This window comes from Tyto alba, unplaced genomic scaffold (assembly GCF_018691265.1).
Source record: "Tyto alba isolate M040663 unplaced genomic scaffold, T.alba_DEE_v4.0 Super-Scaffold_41, whole genome shotgun sequence".
NCBI lineage: Eukaryota > Metazoa > Chordata > Aves > Strigiformes > Tytonidae > Tyto > Tyto alba.
Window position 1 is genome coordinate 347,722 of NW_024881317.1, and position 19,860 is coordinate 367,581.

At 70.3% G+C, this 19,860-nt stretch overlaps 1 protein-coding gene across 3 annotated transcripts; it reads left to right on the forward strand.

The window, feature by feature from the left end:
- Positions 1 to 119: 119 nt before the first annotated feature.
- FURIN (furin, paired basic amino acid cleaving enzyme) lies at positions 120 to 18,403 on the forward strand. 3 transcript variants are annotated; one of them, XM_042804228.1, is made up of 17 exons: positions 120 to 1,668; positions 1,746 to 1,808; positions 4,814 to 5,198; positions 10,079 to 10,177; positions 10,786 to 10,881; positions 11,458 to 11,586; positions 11,811 to 11,887; positions 12,197 to 12,285; positions 12,515 to 12,687; positions 13,566 to 13,778; positions 14,078 to 14,178; positions 14,298 to 14,401; positions 14,583 to 14,700; positions 15,609 to 15,788; positions 15,898 to 16,022; positions 16,391 to 16,507; positions 16,588 to 18,403. In XM_042804228.1, the coding sequence occupies exons 3-17, from the start codon at positions 5,019 to 5,021 to the stop codon at positions 17,154 to 17,156; spliced, it is 2,370 nt and encodes a 789-aa protein (XP_042660162.1). In that variant the 5' UTR covers positions 120 to 1,668; positions 1,746 to 1,808; positions 4,814 to 5,018; the 3' UTR covers positions 17,157 to 18,403. The 3 variants fall into 3 exon arrangements, with proteins under 3 accessions (XP_042660162.1, XP_042660161.1, XP_042660163.1); XM_042804227.1 differs by lacking the exons at positions 120 to 1,668; positions 1,746 to 1,808 and adding an exon at positions 2,693 to 2,809; XM_042804229.1 differs by lacking the exons at positions 120 to 1,668; positions 1,746 to 1,808 and adding an exon at positions 3,901 to 4,016.
- Positions 18,404 to 19,860: the final 1,457 nt, after the last annotated feature.

The following is a 19,860-nucleotide window of genomic DNA, read 5'->3' on the forward strand; positions in this document are numbered from 1 at the left end:
GTGCGGGGAGGAGAGGGGCTGGGGGGACTCCAGGGAAAGGGGCCTGCGGCCTGAGCCTTGGGAGAGGGCTGGGGAAGCCTGTCTGCAGCACAGCAGAGCGGCTGCGGGCTCACCGCCGCGCCAGCACGGGCAGAGCGGGTTGCTGTGCTCCAGGGAAACATTTACTGATTGATTTGGTCCCCCTGGATGTCCTCTGACTGTCATTGCTGCCTGTTACTTGTTTTTTCCCCACTGTTTGGCGGGGATCTCTGCCCTTCCTCTGCTGGTTTCCTGATCACTGGTCTGCTCTGGCCCGCAGCGCGCTGGCTGCCGGGGAGCGGCACTGCCGCCGTCCTGCTGTGTCCCCAGCTCCCCCCGGGCTGGGGGTGCCTGTGGGCAGGGGTGCAGCCCCGCTGCTGCTCTGCCTCCCGGAAAGCTCAGGCAGATGGGCAGTTGCATCACTGTCGGAGCTTGCGCAATCTCTGCAGCCCGAAAGCCAAAAATTGACCTGATTTTTCCATGAAAGTAGGTTTCTATTGATTGTGTGTGCTGCCGGGCTACACCACGTAGTGTGCTTGGTGTGGAGGAGCACGGCGGGGGTTTCCCCCTGGCCCCAGTGAGCAGTTTGGCCCCTGTGCCCACAGTGTGGGCTCCGGGGAATGCCACGGGACAGGGCCTGGCAGGGCAGGCCTCGCGGAGAGCTGCTGGCTGGTGGTAGCTCCGCGCTGATGCCTCCGAGCCGTGGCCCCCGGGTCACTTAAATGCCCAAGAGGAGGGTTCGTGGTCCTGGCAGACGCGGCTGCGGTAGCTGCTTCGTCCCCTTGCTGCCCCATCGGCAGCGGCCGAGGAGAGGGAGAGGGATGCCGAGCGGCGCCGTAAGGTGTGGGGGGAGCAGCAGCCGTTCGGGTCCAGCCTGGCTGCCCTGTCAGCCCCCGGTGCTGGGGCGCTGCTGCGCAGGCAGATCCCGTTCACGTCTGTGGCTTCATACCACAGCTGGGTGCTCCCCGGTGAGAGGCGTTGTCTTTGGCAGGGGTGCGGGGTCAGGGTGCGGGTCCAAAGCCAGTAGTTTATGTAAGAGAGAGGTGCTTCCTGCCTGCCTGCCCTGCGGCACCGAGATAAGCCCCGTGGTGACAAGGGCCCTTTGTCAGCTCCTCTCCCCAGCGTGACATGTCACAGGGGCCAGGTGCGATGGCTTGTTACCTGCCTGGGCACGGCCGCCAGCACCCAACTGCAGCACCTGACGATGCGGCATGCGGGCGGGTGCTGGGGGAGGCTGCCCGCCTACCAGGGCCGGGGTGGGGGCTCAGGACCTGCCCCCAGTGCGTGTGTCCCCCTGTAAAACTCTGCGGGACGCTCCCGGCTCAGCTGCACGTCCAGGGGCCGGCCTGGGCTCGCTGGCCCCCGGGGACGGCTGCCGACCGGGCTGTGGTGGTGTGGGGTGAGTGCTGCGTGTCCATGGGGCGCCGGGACACCCCGGGACCGTGACCCCAGAGGGTGGACCTGGGGGTACCGCAGCCCCCGGGGCGGTGGTGCCAGTGGCAGCTCTTGGGGTCGGCCCGGCCCGAGTCGCTGCCCCCGGGGCGACGCTGCGGCCGGGGGTCTGCCCTGCAAAACTAACCCAGTTTTTTAACAGAGAAACCTGCCCTGTGCCAGATTTTCTGGGCTGTTCTCAGCATCTCAGTTACCAAGGTGACTGTTTCCTGTGCGATTGCTAATGCTTCATGATCTCGATCATGATATCCGAGTGACTTCCTTTTCTCTGTCAGGAGCTGTAGGACTCGCTCCTACCCAGGGCTGCCCAGACCCCTTCTGAGGTGCAGAGGATTCAGGTCAGTTTGGGTTCCGCCGCTTTTGCCTTTTGCTCTTGACCTGGCTCTTGCATTGCTGTTGACATGGTCCCACGCACACGAGGGACAAGAGCGTATTGTTTTTTCACAAACAACCGAAGCCAAGACGAGCCGCGATTCACTTCTCACCTTTTCTCCTTGGTGGAAGTCTCTCTCCTGAAACCTGAAACTGGGCTGATGGGTTTTCCTTGTGTTGCGGCTTTCCAGACAGTTTCTCTGTCCGGCTGCTGCACGCTGGCGGGGGGCTGCACCCCCACGGCAGGGACTCTGCGGGAAGGCCGGTGCCGGTTGGGGACCCCCCGGCCCGGGTGGCTGCCGGTGGCTGGGTACACTCGTGTCCCGCCGCCAGCCCCCCGCCGGGGACGCGAGGCGAGGCGGCTTCGGGGTGTCCTGCTCCGCGGGCACCCTCGCACCCCTGTTCGGGGCCCACGGGGCGGGGGGGGGGGGTCTGGGGTCTCACGGGGCACACCCCGGTCTCCTGCTCGGGGGGGGCACGGGCAGCCCCCGGGGGGGACGGGACAGCGGCCGTGCTCGGTGTCGGCGGAGCGGGGGGTGTCACGGGGGCGAGGGGGAGCGGCCCCATCTCCCCCCCCCCATCTCCCCCCCCCCCCAGTTGTCGCCGGGCCCGGTGCGGAGCGCTCGGCGGCGGCGCGGGCGGGGCGGGCGGCGGTGACGGCATCCGGCGGCGCCCGGCGGAGCGGCGGCCGGGCCGCGCCGTGCCGAGCCGTGCCGGGCCGTGCCGGGCCGGGCCGGGCCGAGCGGGGCCGGTCGGTCGGGGCGGGGCGGGGCGGCGGGCGGCGCTGACAGCTGCTCGGCGTAAACAACCGGCCCCGCCGGCCGCCCCGGCCGCCCCTGCCTGGGCCGGGCCCGGCTCCGGGGCGGGCGCTCCGGGCGCCCCGCGGCGTGACGCGGCGCCGCCGACAGACGGGCCCGGCCGCCGGCGGGACGGGAGCGGGAGCGGAGCGGAGCGGGCAGGCCGCGCGGTAAGGGCGCCGGCGGTTTGACAGCTGCGGCGGCCCCGGCCGGGCGGGACCCCGCAGCCCGGGCGGCGGCGGGGGGGGGCGGCGGGCAGCCCCGGGCCCGGGGCGCTGCCGGCGGGGACGAGCGCGGCCCCGCCGCCCCGGTGCGGGCGATGCGGGGGGGCAGGTCTGCGGCGGGCACGGCCGCTGGGAAGCCGAGGGCGAGCGGGGGGGCCAGGCCGCGCGTCCCGCCGCACCGGCGGGGCCGAGCCCCGGCCCGGCCGCCCGTGGCTCCGGGGCCCAGCTCCCCGGGAAGCGCCGGTACCGGGAAGGATCCCGGCCGGCTGCTGCCCGGCGCGGGGCGGATGCGGAGCAGCGGGCACGGCCCCCGCGCCGGCCGGGACTCGCGTCCCCGCTCGCAGCCCGGGGCTCTCCCGGTGCCTCGCCTCCCTCCTCCGGGTCCCGGGGCGCAAGGCCGGGGGCTTGCGGGCAGGAGCGGGGCGCGCAGCGGGGTCGAGCGGGGAGGGAGCCCCGCCCGTCTGGCCGTGCTGGGGCGCCGGGCTCCGCGCCCCGTGGCGGGGCCCCGCTGCAGCGTTGTCCCCGCGTGGGGCCGTTACCGCCGGGGCGCGGGGTGGCTGCTGGCTCCGGGACCGGCGAGGCGGAGGAGGCTGCCCCAGCTCGGGGGGCTGCGGAGGGGGCGAGGTGCTGGCACGGGGACCGGCCGTGGCGGACAGTGTCCCCTTGCGCCCTGCCTGCTGCTCTCCCCGCCCGTGCGGTAGCTTTTTCCCTTCCCTGGGGGCTGCGGGAGCCTTTCCCACTGGAAACTGCGATTTGTGCCCCGGCGGGACCTGGGACCTGGAGCTCCCGCCCAGCCTCCGGCGGGTGCTCGCGGCGCCCGGTGCCTCGGCGGCACGGCCGGGCCCGCAGCTGGCCGAGGGCTGGCGGCTGAGGGGGAGCCGTGGCGTGCCTGAATCGCAGCACTGTCTGTGCTGCAGCCTGCAGCGAGGTCTCAGGCGGCTGCCAGGAGCTGCTCTCCTCCCCTGGCAGTGCCGCAGGCTCCCTGCTCGCTGTGGCCGCTGCTTGCCGGAGGGGGATGGGGCTCCTCCGGGCACCGCCGCCTCTCACCTTTCCCGCTGTCTCTGAAACATGACCAGATATTTCAGGGTCCCTGTGGAGCACCGCGCGTGAAGCTCGCTCCGGCACCGCCGCGTCACGGGCTCCTCTGCGCTGGGTGGGTTGCTCCCCACCTGCCTTCCCAGCTCTTGCGTTCACCCTTTGACACGGCGCGAGCTGTCCCCAGGCTTCCCTGGGTGCTTGCTGGAGGTCACGACGTGCCCCTTTTCCCGGTCCCTGTGCCGGTTTCCTTTCTGTTGTGAAGATGAGTCACACCGGTGTCACCATGTTGTGCTCCGGAGGAAGGGCAGAGCCGAGCTGCTGACGGTGACAGGCAGCACAGCGCTCGGTGCTGCTACCGGGCACTGCCTGGTCGGTCGCTGACTGGAGGTGCTGGAGGCTGGGGCTCCGCTGGCCAGAGGGCAGGGGCTCTCCCTGGATTTTCCCCCTTCCAGTCTCTCATTTAGCTGGGGGTCTTCACACAGCGTTGGGGGCATCTCCCTCTGGTCTCCTCTTGGGGCTGGAGCAGCAGTAGCTCCCAGCTCCGTGCCCAGATAGGCCCATCCCAGGTGCTGGCTGGAGCAGGGGCTCCTGTCAGCTGCGGACGGTGGTGTCAGGAGGCACAGCTTCCCCTGCCTCACCGCTCCCCTCCCCTCGTGCCCTTCTCCCCTCCCGGTTTGTTTCCCATGTTTGTAAGCACAGGGCGTAAGTACACGTTGGGCAATAGGCAAGATAAGCCGCGGCTCTGTGCCGGGTGACCTGCGGAGCCAGCCGCCGCCGCGGCGCACAGGGCTGCTGTGAGCCCAGGGCCCCTTGCCCGCTGCCAGAGCCGCGGCTCGGTCCGGCGGAGCCTTCCCCTCCCCGGGTTTGAGGAGCGGTGCCCCGGGGCCTGACCGCTCTCCTGTCTCTCTGCAGATCGTGCTGCTGCCCCGGACGGTCTGTCCCCGCTGCCGCCCGACAGCCCGGCTGTTGCGGGCTTGTCCCCATGCGGGCTTGGGCTGAGCGGGGGCCAGCGGGGCAGAGGGGCCGGCGCGCCCCGGGGTGCTGACACAGGGAGGCCGCTGGACCCGCCGCTCCCGGGACCCTCCTGCTCCCCAGCTAGAGGAACCCCGATACTCTGATGGATCTGAGGTCCTGCTCGCTGCTCCTGCTCTGGACTCTGGTGGTTGCCCTCGCTCTCCTGGCCCGGGAGGTGCTGGCCCAGCGTATTTACACCAACACCTGGGCTGTGTTCGTCCCCGCGGGACCCCAGGAGGCTGACAGGCTGGCCAGGAAGCATGGATTCCTCAACCTGGGCCCGGTAAGTCCCCCGCCTCCCCCTCCCCACAGAAGCAACATCTTCTCCTGTCTCTGCCGTGGTCTGGGTGGGCGCTGGGCCCGTCCCTGGAGCTCGCTCTGGGGCTGCTCTTTCTGGCAGCAGGGCCTGAATTCACCACAGCCCTCCAGCATCTGCTGCCTTGGCTCCAGGGTGATAATTAGCTGGATGGAGCCGGGGCCTCCCCCGATAGCGGGGTGGTCCGGTGGCACGGCGCGGCACGCTCTGCCTGCTGGAGGGGGAAGGAGGAAAAGCCCATCTCGGCACAAAGAAATGGAGCAAGCTGTGTGTCGCTGGAGGAGGGGAGGGCTCCCGGTTCCCGACGGCGCTCCCTGCAGCGAGCTGCCCCAATGCGGCACGGGCTCGGCTAGGCTGGGGTGGCAGCGGTGCCTCCTGGGTGTCCCCAGAGCAGGCGGTCTGACCGCAGCCGCGTGTCCTTGGCCCCAAAAGTCCCTTCACAGACAGTGTGTCTGCAGGTCCCTGCCGCTCTCGGCTTTCTCTGCCCTCAGCCAGGGACGGGGCAGCGCACGTGGCTGCGCTGGGGCCGTCGCTGCCATCACCTTCCTGGCAGCGGGTCGGGGAGAGTGCGGTGATGGTGAAGGAACCAGGGCCCCTCGTGTTCCCCGCATTCCCAGCTGCTCCCAGCCTTGTCCCCAGCACCAGGAACTCTGCAGAGCTCCCCTGCCAGCATCCTTGGCAGGGCCCGGCTCCCCAGTGTGCCAGGCAGCTGGCTCCGCTTGCCCTGGCCGGCTGCGGGCCGTGCCTCGCCGGTAGCCAGGGTGCTCACAGGTCTGGCTCCCGAGGCAGTGGCATGAAAGCCGTGCCGTGACTGGGAGCCGTGGGGCCGGGCAGGCCGATGGCTGGGCTCCTGCTTGCCAGCACGGTGCTGCGGGCCGGACATTGTGCTGGCAGGTTGTTTCTTGCAGGCCAGCGCTTCTCGATGCTGCTGTTGTCGTGTGATGCCGGCTGCCCCGTGCTCTCAGCGCAGGCTGATCTGGGGGCAGGGGGCTTTGCCGATGGAGCTGGCACCAGCACGGCTGCTGTGACCGAGGGGGGACCAGGAGTGTCCCATGGGAGCGGGTGCAGCGAGGCTGGCCCAAAGGGATGACCCCCGGCCCCCGTGCAGGCACGGGGAGCTGGAGCAGTGCTGCTCCGGCGAGGTGAGGCTGGTGCTGGCAGAGCAGAGCCTGCTTCCCCCAGGGGTCTGTTGCCCTGCGAGCCGGGTGCTGCTGCCGGGCTGGGCTGGCTCTCCGGGAAGGAAGCGAAGGGCGAAATCCCAGAGGAAATTGCACAACTCGTGGCTGCGGTGTCAGGACCTCGCTGTGAGCGGCTGCGGCGGGCGGGGAAGGTGGCTGCCGCTGGAGCTGGCGGGTGCCTTGTCCTGCCACCCGAAAGGAGCCCTGCGCGGGGTCTGGGGACAGGGAGCCCCGAGTCCTTACGGAGGAGGGAGCTCTGTGGGGGCCAGGGCCAGGGCCAGTCCCCGCTGAGAGTGCCTGTGCTGGGGGGGGGCAATGGGGCAGTCTCACAGGTGCTGTCGGTGTAGAAGTGTCTTCGAGCCGATGCCAGGTCAAAGGACACGTCGGGCCGGGGCCGCTGCCATGCAGAGGGGACTGGGAGAGCAGCCCAGGACACATCCCGCTGGGCCAGGTCTCTGCCGAGACTCTGTGAGAGGGGACAGGACTGAGGTGCCATTAGCCGGCTCCCGGCAGCGTTTCCCGTCGTGGCAAGGGGCACCGGGCCCTGGGGCTGTGTCTCCACCGTGCCGCAGCACGCAGGGCCCTGGGGCTCGGCGGGGAGCCCAGACCTCTTTGGGGTCCATCCCAGCGAGCCGCGGGGGCTCTGTGCCTGCTCTGCCTGGCAGCGCTCCACCTTCTCCCCGCGCCGCTCATGCCGCGGCCGGAGGCCGGCACCTCTGCGCCGGCTCTGCCAGCCCGCCCGGCTGCCGGCGGAGCAGCTGCGAGGCAGCAGCCGTGGGCTGCGGCAGGAGCTGCCGCCCTGGGCACGGTTTCTCCCGTTCTGGAGCCCGTCCCGGTGTCCGCACTGCGGGACGAGGCTTGGCTGGCTGGGGCAGCCAGCTCGCGCAGCCCGGACCTGGCGGCCCGGTGGGAAGAGCAGGGCTGGAGGAGCTGGGCTTTGGCTCCCGGGAGGTTTCTGGGCGGTGTGTGTGCCGCTGGGACAGGATGTGGCAGCCAGGCTGGAGGCGGAGGGGGGGGGACCGGGTGCTTCTGGCAGTGCCCCAGTGAGAGGCCCCCAGGGTCCTTATCTGAGAGGATCCTGGCCTCAGCGTGGGGTCTGGACACTGTCCTCCGAGGCGTGCTGTCCTGGCGTACTCCCTGCTCCACTGCTGCCTGCGGAGCCAGGGCCGGCCCGCAGTCCCCTGGGCCAGTGGTGCCTCCGGCAGAGGTGCCAGGACCCGTGTCTGGCGCCGGTGGCCTTGGAGGGGGCCCAAGGGACGGTGCTGGGGAGGGACGGGGGTGAGGAGCGGGGTGGATGGGGCAGCGAGGTGGGAGCGGGGTGGTTCGCGCTGCTGGGGCTGGTGCAGAGGAGGTGTTGCAGGCACTGCCTGCCCCAGCTGGGGAGGGGGAGCACTGGGACGGCCCCGGCTGCTGGTCCCTTGGCAGGACACCGGGGCAGCCCCAGCCCAGGGCGGAGAGCTCGGACCTGCCGTACCGCAGGACTGCCGGTCCCCGCTAGCCCCTGCTGCTGCCCGGCACATCACCATGCGGGTGGGAGTGCAGGGAGCCCACTGGCCCCGGGGCTGGCCGGGGTGGCCAAGACCTGTGGTGGGAGGCTGCGGCAGGAGCAGCGAGCTGGCAGCGCTGCCCGCCCTGGGGACGCGCGGGGCTTGGGGGGGGTGGCTCTGCCCTTGCTGAGGACAGGGACTGTGGGGATTAGGGTGGAAGCATGTGGGCTGGCCGGCTCCTGGCGGCCACCGCGGTGTCTGTGCAGCACTAATCCAGTCGGATGACCAGGCAGAGCCACGATCCGCGTGCAGGAACAATCGGGGCTCTGTCCTTACCCCCGGAGGGGGTGAGGGGGTGCTGGGGGAGGGCAGCAAGCCTGCAGCTCGCTTTCCTGTCTGCCAGCCCAGTGCAGAGGCTTTCTACCTCGGCACCTCCCTGAATGCTCTGAGCTGCCGGGTGTCCCAGGCTGTGCTGGGGGGACGTGGTGTGCTGCAGGGAACAGCTTGGGTCTGTCCCCAGTGACTCCGGAGGTGTGATGCTGCTGTAACAGGCAGCACCACCGCTCTGCAGCCAGCCGTGCCCCGCGGGGACGGGGTGCAGAGCTGCAGGATGACTCCTGGCCTTTCCTCTGCCAGCCCAGCCCAGGGCAGGAGCAGCTGCCCCCAGCACCGGGGAGCGCAGCCCCACGCCACGACCACCACGTCCTGGGGAGCTGGCGTGGTCTGCAGCTTCCCTGGATGACGGCAGCTGGCGTGGCCCAGGGTTCGTTTGCACGCTGCGTTGTCTCCTGCTGCAAGCTTCCTCACCTCCAGGGTCCAGAGGACACACGCAGAGAGGAGCGGGCCCCTGAGTTAGCAGCCGGGGGCTTTGCCCCTTCCCTGGGGACTGACGTGTGCCGGGGTGCTGCCAGCATGAGTCCCCAGGTGACAGAGCCCTGGACACAAGTCCTGACCCCAGTGCTCAGCTCCTGCTGCCCTGTGCCACTAGTGCTGGGTTGCCGTGAGTCGAATCCGTTCCCTTTCCCTGCTCACGGCGTGGCTGGTGCACAGGGGGCCGTGCCGCGGGGGGACCCTGCGGAGCAGAGCAATTCCCCTTGGGCAGGCAGGGGCTTGGTGTGCCGGCGCATGGATCCCCCGAGCAGGGGTGGCACAGCCCTGGCTCCAGGTGCTGGGGTGCGTTTCCCACGGAGCACGGAGGGATTTCAGGTCGAAGCGCAGGGCTTGGAGAGCTGCAGCCCCGATTTGCTGCCCCGGGGCCGAGGGTGCTGCTCAGCCAAGCGCACCTTTCCTCCCCTGCTTGGCTCCGGCTGGCTGCAGGGCTCTGCAGAGCTGTGATAAGCTTTGGGGGGTGGGTTGTTAACTGCAACCAAACAGTTTTATGGCAGCCTAGGGCAGCAGAGGGTGAAATGTCCTCTCCCTCGTGTTCCCACAGCCCAGCCCTGCAGGCAGCCGTGCAGCTGGATCCTGCCTGCGGCTGCTGCCCAGGCTACATGGCTTCCAGGGGGCCGGGTGGGCGCTCGGTCCCATTCTCCCCAGTCCAGGCAGGCTGCTGGGCCGGGAGGCCCTGGGCGGCAGCGGGGGGGCTGCCGCGGCCAGGCCAGCCTCCTGGACGTGCAGGAGGGGATAAGGAAGTGACAGTGCTGGAGAGGGTTTGGGGTTTAAAAATAACCAGCTGGGCGGCTGCATGGCCTCCTGGCCCAGCCGGGCTGTGCTGGAGTCCCGTCCTGCTCCTGCCCCAGCCCCAGCCGCGCTGTCCCCACGTGCGCGGGAGCCGAGCCGGGGCCGTCGCAGCATGGCTCCTCGGCTGCTGGCTGTCCCCGCGCGGGGTCCTGAGGTCGGTGCCTCTTCTGGGCTGGCTCTGAGAGGCCTGTCCCTCCCGGCTGGTGCTGCTTGCTGGGGGCCTGCGTGCCAGGGCAGCAGCTTTGTTGGGCAATTCGGGATTTACTGCCCCACGAGGACCCGCGGGAGGGCGAGCTGGGCAGAGGCTGCGTCGCTGTGGCCCCAGGGTTGTCGCCAGCTGCTGCAGCCCCTCGCAGGAGGTCCTGCCCTGTGTGCCCCGACACGAGCCCCTCCGTCCGCTCTGGAGTGGGGGGCCCATCCTGCCCGTGGCAGCTCTGGGGCTCGGGCTTGCAGGTGGGGAGACTAAGGTCTTCCCTCCATCCCGCTCCTTTCTGTGTTGCAGATCTTTGGTGACTATTACCACTTTCGGCACAGCGGCGTGGTGAAGCGTTCCCTCTCACCCCACCAACCCTGGCACAGCCGTTTGGCCAGGGAACCACAGGTACGTGCAGTGGGGCTGTCTGCGGGGGACTGGCTTTGGTCCTGGTCACTTCACGGTTCCGTGTGAGCCAGCACTGCGCACAGGAGAGGGCTGAGCTGCCTTGAACCATCCCCTGGCATGGAGACCCGTGGTGGAGTGGGGCGGGAGCCCGGCACGTGCCATCCCGGGGCGCGGGGCAGCTGCTGCTCCCCCGAGGGCTCCGCGTCCCCGCGCACAGGGCCAGGGGTGTGGGGCAGCGCCGGCGCGGTGCGGGGCTGCCCGGGGCTCCGTCCCCTGGCCCCGTCCCAGGGGCCTGGCGTGCTGGCAGCGCGGCGTGTCGCAGCGGCTGGCAGGCTCTCGGCAGCCCGCGGCGCTGCAGGGCTCCGCGCTCTGACCTGCCCGCTCCGATGGAGCGGAGCCTGTCGCGGGGCGCCCGGCACAGCTGGGCAGGGGGGGCCGGGAGGGGCAGCTGGGGCAGCCCTGGCAGGGTCAGATGCTCTGCGGGCTCCCCAGGGAGAGCCCCTCGGGGCAGGCTGCTGGGGGGGGGACGGGGGTCCCAGGAAGCTGCCGGCATGGGCGCGAGCTGCCAAGGGGACAGTGGAGGAGCCTCGTGCCCCCTCTGCCCCCAGGTGCAGTGGCTGGAGCAGCAGGTGGCAAAGCGCAGGACCAAGCGGGACGTTTTCATGGAGCCCACGGACCCCAAGTTCCCGCAGCAGTGGTACCTGGTGAGCGCTGGGCGAGGAGGGGAGCTGCGCAGTCGCGAGGGCGGGTGCGAGTTCTGGGGACACAGAGGGATGGCTGTCAGGTCGCTGCTGCTGCCCCCAGCCAGGCTGGCGGGGAGGAGGAGGAGGAGGAGGAGGAGGAAGGCCTGAGCAGCCACCCGGTGCTGTGTGTCCGGGGAGACCCCCCAGGGAAGAGGCTGGGTTCATGGGGCTGCAGCTCCCTGCCGGGGTGCTGGCAGGGCTGGGGAGAGCCCGGGGCTGGGCTAGGAGGGAGCAGCCCTTTGCCTGGCCCAGGAACGGGTCCATGCCTGTGCCTCTCTGCAGAGGGAGCCGTGTCTATGGGGACCAAGCACAGCCTGGGGCTCAGTCTCCTTTCGGAGTGGCCCTCCTTGGCTGCCCCTGCACTGTCCTCTGTGCACGGGTCCCCTGGGCTTTCCTCGTCCCCGTGCCACGGCAGAGTGGGGTGAAAGCTGCCTCTTGCTCACCCTTGCAGCTGGACTCGGGAGGGGTCCGGGCGCACCCCCGCTGCAATGCCGGCAGCTGGGCGCAGCTCCTATTGCCAGGGCTTTTCTCTCCCAGTACAACACGAACCAGCGGGACCTGAATGTGCGTCAGGCCTGGGAGCAAGGCTACACGGGCAAGGGCATCGTGGTTTCCATCCTGGATGACGGCATCGAGAAGAACCACCCTGACTTGGAGGGCAACTATGTAAGTGTGGGGTGATGCCGCAGGGGGGTGTGCCCCAGGAGCCTGTCCGGGCACCTGCGTCCGCACGGGGCAACCCCAGAGCTGCGTGGCACGGGGGTCATGCCTGCCGTGGCGGGACACGGAGGTGGGATTGGAGCCTGCTCCCCCTGCTCAGCCCAGCAGGCACGGCCCCGGGACTTGGTGGCCAAGGTAGACGGTCTCTAACTGCCAGATCTGTCTTCCAGGATCCAGGGGCGAGCTTTGATGTCAACGACCAGGACCCAGACCCGCAGCCCCGCTACACGCAGATGAACGACAACAGGTAAGGCAGGAGGCAGAGGCGAGAGCGGCAGCGCCAGCCCTCGGGGACTGTGGGAGGCTGCGGGGGTGGTGGCATGCTTCTGCCCCGCGGAGAAACCCCCTGCCTCCCTTTCTGCTGCCAGCAGCATCCTCTGGAGCTGCCCAGTGCCGGTGCAGGCCGTTCGGTCCCCCTTAGTCTGGAGCAGGAGGGTGGGCGGAGGAGCCCCGCGGGGCCGTTGTCAGACGCCTGGTTCGGGAGGGATGGGAGGCAGCCCGGGGGCTGGTCCCTCCGGGCCCCACCTGAGCACGCCTGGTCCTGTGTCAACTGCAGACACGGCACACGCTGCGCCGGGGAGGTTGCTGCCGTGGCAAACAACGGGATCTGCGGTGTCGGCGTGGCTTACAACGCCAGGATCGGAGGTGGGTGCCACCCTGCCCTGCACTGACAGCAAAGCCTGCGCCGGGCTCGGCGGGGGCCTCGTGGCCGGAGAAGCGGCCTGTGCTGGGGATCCGGGTGCTGCTGGGCAGGGCGGCCCCCCGTGATGGCCCGGGGCGGCGGATGGAGGGTCCCTCGCCAGCGGCACCGCTGCCCGTGGCCGCCCTGCCCGGTCCGGTCCGGTCGCCCGTGACGTCTGCTCTCTGGCCCTAGGCGTGCGCATGCTGGATGGGGAGGTGACTGATGCTGTGGAGGCCCATTCCCTGGGTCTCAATCCCAACCACATCCACATCTACAGTGCCAGCTGGGGCCCCGAGGACGACGGCAAGACAGTGGATGGCCCGGCCCGGCTGGCGGAGGAGGCTTTCTTCCGAGGGGTCAGCCAGGTGAGCAGGAGTTTGCCAGGGAAGTGCCGGCTGAGCTCCTGCCCCATTTCCCTTGCTCTGCCTGCCCTGGTTGTTGTCCCAGCCCTCCCACGGTGAGCTGCCTTCCAGCCCACCTCCAGTATCAGGCTCTGTTGGTTTTTCCTGTTCTTCTTGTGGGATGGCTCTGAGTCAGGACTCCTCCCGTGCTGGGTGCTTCTCTCGCCTTTCTGAGCAGCCCTGTCCTCCCTGCTCAGAGGGCTCCTGCGCAGCCCCATGCCGGGAGGGTCTCTCCCTGCTCCCCGAAGCCCTGTGCTGGTTCCTGCCTGGTTTCATGCCAGCCTCACGTCCCCCCCCACGCCATCCCCATGTGCAGCCTGTGCCGTGGCCGTGCTGCAGCCTGCATGGTTACCCGTGCTCCATGTCCCGCCTGGCATTCCCTGCGCGAGGAGACGCTGAGCAAAGCAAGCCCACCCCGCCGTGCCACGCCGGCTCTGTGCTGCCAGCGGAGCTGTGGCTCTTGGGTGCCGAGCCGCCGGTTGGGACTGCTCTGCTGAGCTCCCGCAGTGCTGCCAGGCAGCTGCAAATCCCACGCAGGCAGCGTCAGCCCCGGGTGATTTCCGAGCGGAAAGAGACATCAGCCCTGCCGCCCAGTGCCTTACCAGTCGGGGCAGCCTCTGCAGAGCCGCCTCGGCGCCCTCCGTCGGCGCGGCGGTGGTGAGGGACGGCAGGGCCGGGCACCCAGGCTGGAGGGCTGTGACCGGTGGTGTCCCGCTGTCCCGTCTGCTTCTGCTCAGTGTTTCCCACTCAGGCTGCAAGAGCCCCGGGGTCGGCACCAGCTTCCCGCCCCGCGGCAGCGCGGGCGATGCCGGCGCTGCCCCTCACCCTGCCTCTGTTGCTAGGGCCGAGGGGGGCTGGGCTCCATCTTCGTCTGGGCGTCCGGGAACGGGGGCCGCGAGCACGACAGCTGCAACTGTGACGGTTACACCAACAGCATCTACACGCTGTCCATCAGCAGCACCACGCAGTACGGCAACGTGCCCTGGTACAGCGAGGCCTGCTCCTCCACCCTCGCCACCACCTACAGCAGCGGCAACCAGAACGAGAAGCAGATCGTGAGTCGGGGCTGTTGGTGTCTGCTGGCCGGGGGGGCTCACGGGGGGTGGGATGTGCTCCCTCCTCCGGGAGCCGAGTGGGTCACGGTGCTGGGAGCAGGGCTGGCCCCGCTCCTCCACGCCGCCGCTCCCCGGGGCGCTCCCAGGGCTCGGAGTTGGGGGCTTCTGGAGGGAAGCTCGTGAGCTGCCCCAGGAGCAGCGGCTCTGCCTCCCCTCCCATGGGGACACAAGCCCTGGAGCCGGCTCTGGGACGTGGCCGGTGCCTGCAGCATCTCCTACCCCAGCACTCCTCCTTGCAGGTGACGACCGACCTCAGACAGAAATGCACCGAATCGCACACGGGGACGTCGGCCTCGGCGCCTCTGGCTGCTGGCATCATTGCCCTCGCCCTGGAAGCCAAGTAAGGGCTGGCACAGGGGGGGGCTGTGCCAGCCCCGTGAGGCAGCGGTGCCGGGCACAGACCTGCCTGGGGCTGAGAGGAGCTGGGTACTGGCTCCTGAGCCCTGTGTCTCCTCGCAGCAAGAACCTGACCTGGCGGGACATGCAGCACCTGGTAGTGCAGACGTCGAAGCCGGCTCACCTCAACGCCAACGACTGGGTCACCAACGGTGTCGGCCGCAAAGGTACCGGGATGCTGGGGATGGACCAGGGGCTCCCCGTTCCCAGGGGTGCTGGGGCAGAGCACCCCCGCAGCCCTGGGGGGTGAAGGAGGCAGGAGGCCTCGGTGAGCCGGGCAGCGCGGCCAGGCACGCGTCCCCCACTGGGGACCCCCGGGAGTGGCGCTGACCCCCTCTCTGTCCACAGTCAGCCACTCGTATGGCTATGGGCTGCTGGATGCGGGGGCCATGGTGAGCCTGGCCAAGAACTGGACCACGGTGGGACCTCAGAGGAAGTGCGTCATCGACGTCCTCGCGGAGCCGAAGTAAGGGCTGGTGAGCCCAGGAGGGCATCGCCCGGCGTCCGCCCCGTCCGCGGCCCCGCGCGGGAGCCCGAGCGCCTCTGGGTGTGGGGCGGGGGGAGCGGGGAGGGTTTCAGGCTGAGCTGCCCCCAAGACGCCGGGTCGTCCTGCTGCGAGAGCTCGGGGAGAGCCGGGAAAGGCACCCTCAGCCAGCCAGCACCGACGTCGGCCGCCGAGCCTGCCCGCTTCTGCTGGGGCCGGGCCGGGCGCCGCGGGCGGGCTGGGCTGCTGCGGTTTGGGAGCGACCAGCACGAGTCATCCCGAGACAGAGGGGCTTTTCAGGGGTCGGACAGAAGCTCCTTTTACTCCCGCTTGGCCATCGCCGCCGCAGCACAACGTGCGCCGAGTCTCGTGTGCGGCCGGGGCGCTCCCCGGGGGCTCTCGGGTTGTGGGGGGGGCGGCTATCCCTGGGCATGGGGGGAGCCGGGTCTGGGCCCTGTCTCTGCCTGCTGCCCTGCCCCGGTCCCTGGGGACCCGGCCCTGCCCGTTCGGAGGGGGCACTGCTTGTGAACCAGCGTCCTGTGCCGGCACCAGGGAGGGAGCCGCACGCAGGCAGCGGGATGGGGACGGCCGCGCCTGTGCCGTCCCTGGCCGCGCCACGCAGGGTGTAGCCAACGCAGCGGTGAGTGAAGAAAGGGCCCATTCAGGGCTGGCACCGGGCAGCGCCTGCTCGGGCAGAGCAAATCCCCCCCGGCCCCCGTCTGCTGCCTGCGCCCCGTGCGGGGAGGGAGAGGAGGCGCCAGCAGCTGCTGGGGGGTTGCCTCGGGCTGCAGCCACCCCGGGGCGGCCACGGAGCCGGGGAGCGGGGGCCGGGGCACCCCGGTGTGTGCGTTGGGGCCGGGGTTGGGCTCACTGCCGCCTGCCCTCCTCAGGGACATCGGGAAGCGCCTGGAGGTGCGGCGGAAGGTGGACGCCTGCCTGGGGAAAGCCAACTACATCAGCCGGCTGGAGCACGCGCAGGCCAGGCTGACGTTGTCCTACAACCGGCGGGGGGACTTGGCCATCCACCTCGTCAGCCCCATGGGCACCCGCTCCACCCTCCTGGCTGCCAGGTAGGCGCCGGGCTGTGGGGTGCCCCAGGGCGGCCCCAGGCCCGGGCTGTCAGGAGGGGGGTTTGCGGGGAGGATTGCCACCCACCTCTCGCCCCACCACCCCGCCCAGGCCCCACGACTTCTCGGCTGACGGCTTCAATGACTGGGCCTTCATGACGACGCACTCGTGGGACGAGGATCCCTCCGGGGAATGGGTGCTGGAGATCGAGAACACCAGCGACGCCAACAACTACGGTAGGGCTGGGCTGGCCTCGCCCCGCTGCTGCTGCCTCCCGAGGCGGGAGCGGGAGCAGAGGGGGCGCCCGGTGTCCCCCCAGCACCCTCAGGCAGAGGGGCCAGTGGCACCCCAGATACTTTGCAGTGACCTGGCTGGAGCTGGGTCTGTGGGGAGGGGACGCGGTGCTCCAGAGCGGTGGGGGTCTGGGGCACCAGGTGCCCCCCGCCACGGTCCCAGTTCGGGCACTTTTCCAGGCGCTGGGCACAGTTCCACTTGTCCCCAGGCAGCCCGTGGCGGGGGGACTGGGTGCAAGCCCCCTCCCTGTGCGGGTCCCGGGCAGGGGCGGTCCCGCGGGCTCAGCGGTCCTCGCCCCGTGTCCTTGCAGGCACACTGACCAAGTTCACCCTCGTGCTGTACGGGACGGCCACCGACTCCCCCAGCCTCTCCAACCAGCTGGAGAGCAGCGGCTGCAAGACCCTGACCCCCAGCCAGACCTGCGTGGGTAAGCGTGGGGCCGGCGGGGAGGGGACGGGGGCGCAGGCAGCCCCCTCCCTGCATGCGCTGACCCTGCCTTTCCCGCAGTCTGCGAGGAGGGCTACTACCTGCACCAGAAGAGCTGCCTGAAGCGCTGCCCCCCCGGCTTCGCGCCCGGCGTCCAGAGCACGCACTACACCCTGGAGAACAGCGTGGAGCCCGTCGCGCCCCACCTCTGCCTGCCCTGCCACCCATCCTGTGCCACCTGCGCGGGGCCCGGCCCCAACCAGTGCCTGACCTGCCCCGCGCACTCCCACTTCAGCAGCCTGGACCTCTCCTGCTCCCACCAGACGCAGAGCAGCCGTGCGTCCCCCGCCCTGGCAGAAGGCGAGGGGCTGGCTGAGGCCCCCCCTCCGGCCAACCTGCCCGTCCTCATCGCCAGCCTCAGCTGCGTCCTCATCGTCGTCATCTTCGTCACCATCTTCCTGGTGCTGCAGGCGCGCTCAGGCTTCAGCCTGCGGGGCGTGAAAGTCTACGCCCTGGACAGCGGGATCATCTCCTACAAGGGGCTCCCCTCCGACATCTGGCAGGAGGAGGGCCCCTCGGAGTCGGACGGTGAGGAGTCCGAGGCTCACAGTGAGAGGACTGCCTTCATCAGAGACCAAAGTGCCCTTTGATGAGCCCTCCCGCCCCTCCCTCCTCCCTGCCCAGCACGGCGGGGCCGGGGCAGGCGAGGCTGAGGGGCCCCGGACTCTGCCCCCGTCCCCCCTCCCACACCACAGCAGCCCGGGGCTCCCCATCCGCCGGCACCGTCCCTCGGCCCTGGCCCGGGCTGCCGGGCACGGCCCTGCCGGCACCGTCCTCAGCTCGGCACCGTCCCACTCTGGCACCATCTCTCTTGGCCCCACGTCCATTCTGTACCCCACGCCGGGGTATTGGATGGCAGCGGGGGCCCTTGGCTCTCACTGGCCCTGCCCCAGCAGCCGTGGCCCCTGCCCCAGCCCCGTGGCTGCTGCTGGGGGGGGGTCACGCGTGTCCCCCAGGGTGGGTGGTGGCGGGGGGGGGGTCACTGGCTTGTCACTGCTCAGGCTGGGCTGGCTGGGGCAGGGGCAGGGGTGGCTCTGCCTGGAGCCCAGACGTGCTCTGCCCGTGGCACAGCGTCCCCCTGCCCCGCCGGGCTCCGCCGCGTCCCGGCCCCCCACCACCCCCCAAGGGCCTGCCCGCCTCCACCCGTGCCCTTCGACAGCAATAATGGCCAGGCCTCAGCCCCTGCCGCCTGCTTGCCCGCTGCCTGCCCACCCCACTGCGGCTGCCTGCAGCGTGGACCCGACCCCCCCCCGCACCCGAGGGTGTGGGGCAGCTCAGCGCCCCCCCCGGCGTGGGCAGGGACCCCTCCCCTCACACAGACCCCGCTCTGTGGGGCGGCCCCCTCGCCTCGTGCCCCCTGGCAGGGCCGTGGGTGCTGCTGGCCGGGGCGGGGGGCAGCGCCGGTGCCTGCGCTCTGCCTGCACCCTGCCCGTGCTGGGCAGAGCCCGGCGCCCCGATCCCCTGCCCCCCGACGTGCCTTGCCCCCACTTGGTGACAATCCGTTCCGCTCCCTCCCGGCACCACCCGCCCTCGCTGCCCCTTCCCCACGGGCTGGGGGCCGGTGCCGTGAGCCCCCTCGCCGTCCGCTGCCGCACACCGGGGCCGTGGCACGGGCTCCCACCCGCCCTGTGCCAGCGCCAGCCCCGGCCTGCCACGGACGGAGCCGCCGGCTGGGGGCCACAGGACTATTTTTCTATAATAACTTTTTGGTGCACAGTAATTTTTTCTTGTAATTTAATCAGCCGGGAGCTGCCTCCTGAGCCTGTTTTTAATTTAATGGATGTGGATATAACGCTAGAGAGACTGAGTTATTAAATGTTCAGAACTATGCAAACCAGCTCCGCTGCCTGTGCTCTGTGTGACGCGGCTGCGGGCGGCCCCGGCCGGGTCCAGCCTGGCCCTGGGGACAGGAGGGTGCCCGGCTGGGGGCTGTCACCCCGTCTGGGTGCGCAGGGTGCCCGGATCGGCTCCCCAGGATGCGCACAGCCTGGGGCTGCAGGAGCTTGCAGGGCCGGGTCCCCCCGCAGCCCCCGGCCAGGGCGCAGAAGCCCCCCAGGAGGTAAAGAGCCCCCCCCCCCCGCCCCGAGCACGGGGCTGCTGTTTGGGGACGTAGTGGGGACTCAGCACCCAGACAGGGACCGGCCCCCTCACCTGAGCAATGGGAAGCAGCCGCTTATCAGGAGCCCACAGCAAGGGGAGCTAATTCAGGAACCGGCTGCGGTGGATGGAGGGGCAGGTGCGGGCAAACCCCTGAGGGACTTGCACCCCTGTCCCACAGCGCGTGGGCTGAGCCCCTCCACTGAGCTGCAGCCCCAGCACCGTGCCCACGGGGCAGCCCTGGGGTGGGGATGGCCAGGCGGGACCCCAGACCTGCTGATGCTGTGGCAGAGCCCCCGCCGAGCCCCCCGCAGTGTCCTGGCCCCCCAGAAGGGTCTGTTGGGACTGCGCTCGCCCGCAGAGGCAGCTCCTCTCTGCAGAGCCCCTTCGGCCTCGCTGCACCCGTGGCCACGGTGTCTTCCTGTGGTCAGGGCCGAGTTCCCCGCGGCTGCAGGCGCTGCTCAGCCCGCTCTTACTTTTCTCGTGAGGCCACGGTGAGAACGGGTCCCCACCGCCCCTCGGCTGGGGAGCAGTTTGTGGGCTGGGGGGCAGCGGGTGGGCTGCGGCCGTGGGGTGCTGCAGCGATGGCTCAGGCAGAGGCCGCAGCCCCACGGGGCTCTGCAGGCTGCAGGGGGGTGGACAGAGGATGTGAAACTGGGACGGTTGTGGGGTGGCCCGCAGCGACCTTCCTGCTGCAGGCAGCGGTCAGGGCTTCCAGAGATAGAGAGCTTCTGCACGCCCAGAGCCTCGCAGCACAGTCCTGACCGGCCTGGCGCTGCAGGGGGGCAGCCCCCCGGCCCCCCAGCCCCCAGGCTCGGATGCCTCCCACCTGAGGTGCCCAGTGTCCCTGGGGCAGCCCGGTGTGGGTGGGGAGGGGGCTTGTGCTGCCCGGGAGGTGCCAGGGGATGCTGGAGGGATGCAGGGGATGAGGAGAAGCAGCCTCCCAGCCTGTCTTGCAAAACACTTGCTAAGCTCGTGACAGCGCTGCGAGTGTCTCTGGAGCCAGTGGGGTGTGTGGACGCAGCCAGACCCACGGCTCAGCTAGAAAATAAAACTGCTCCTGGGCAGGCTCTGTGGGGCTGTGGCAGAGGGGGCTGGCGGCGGTTTGGCATCTGCTGCAGGGCAGGGCAGCTGCAGTGCCGGTGCTGGCGGGGCTGCTCTCACTCTCAAACCAGCTGTGAGCTGGTTTCCAGGCAG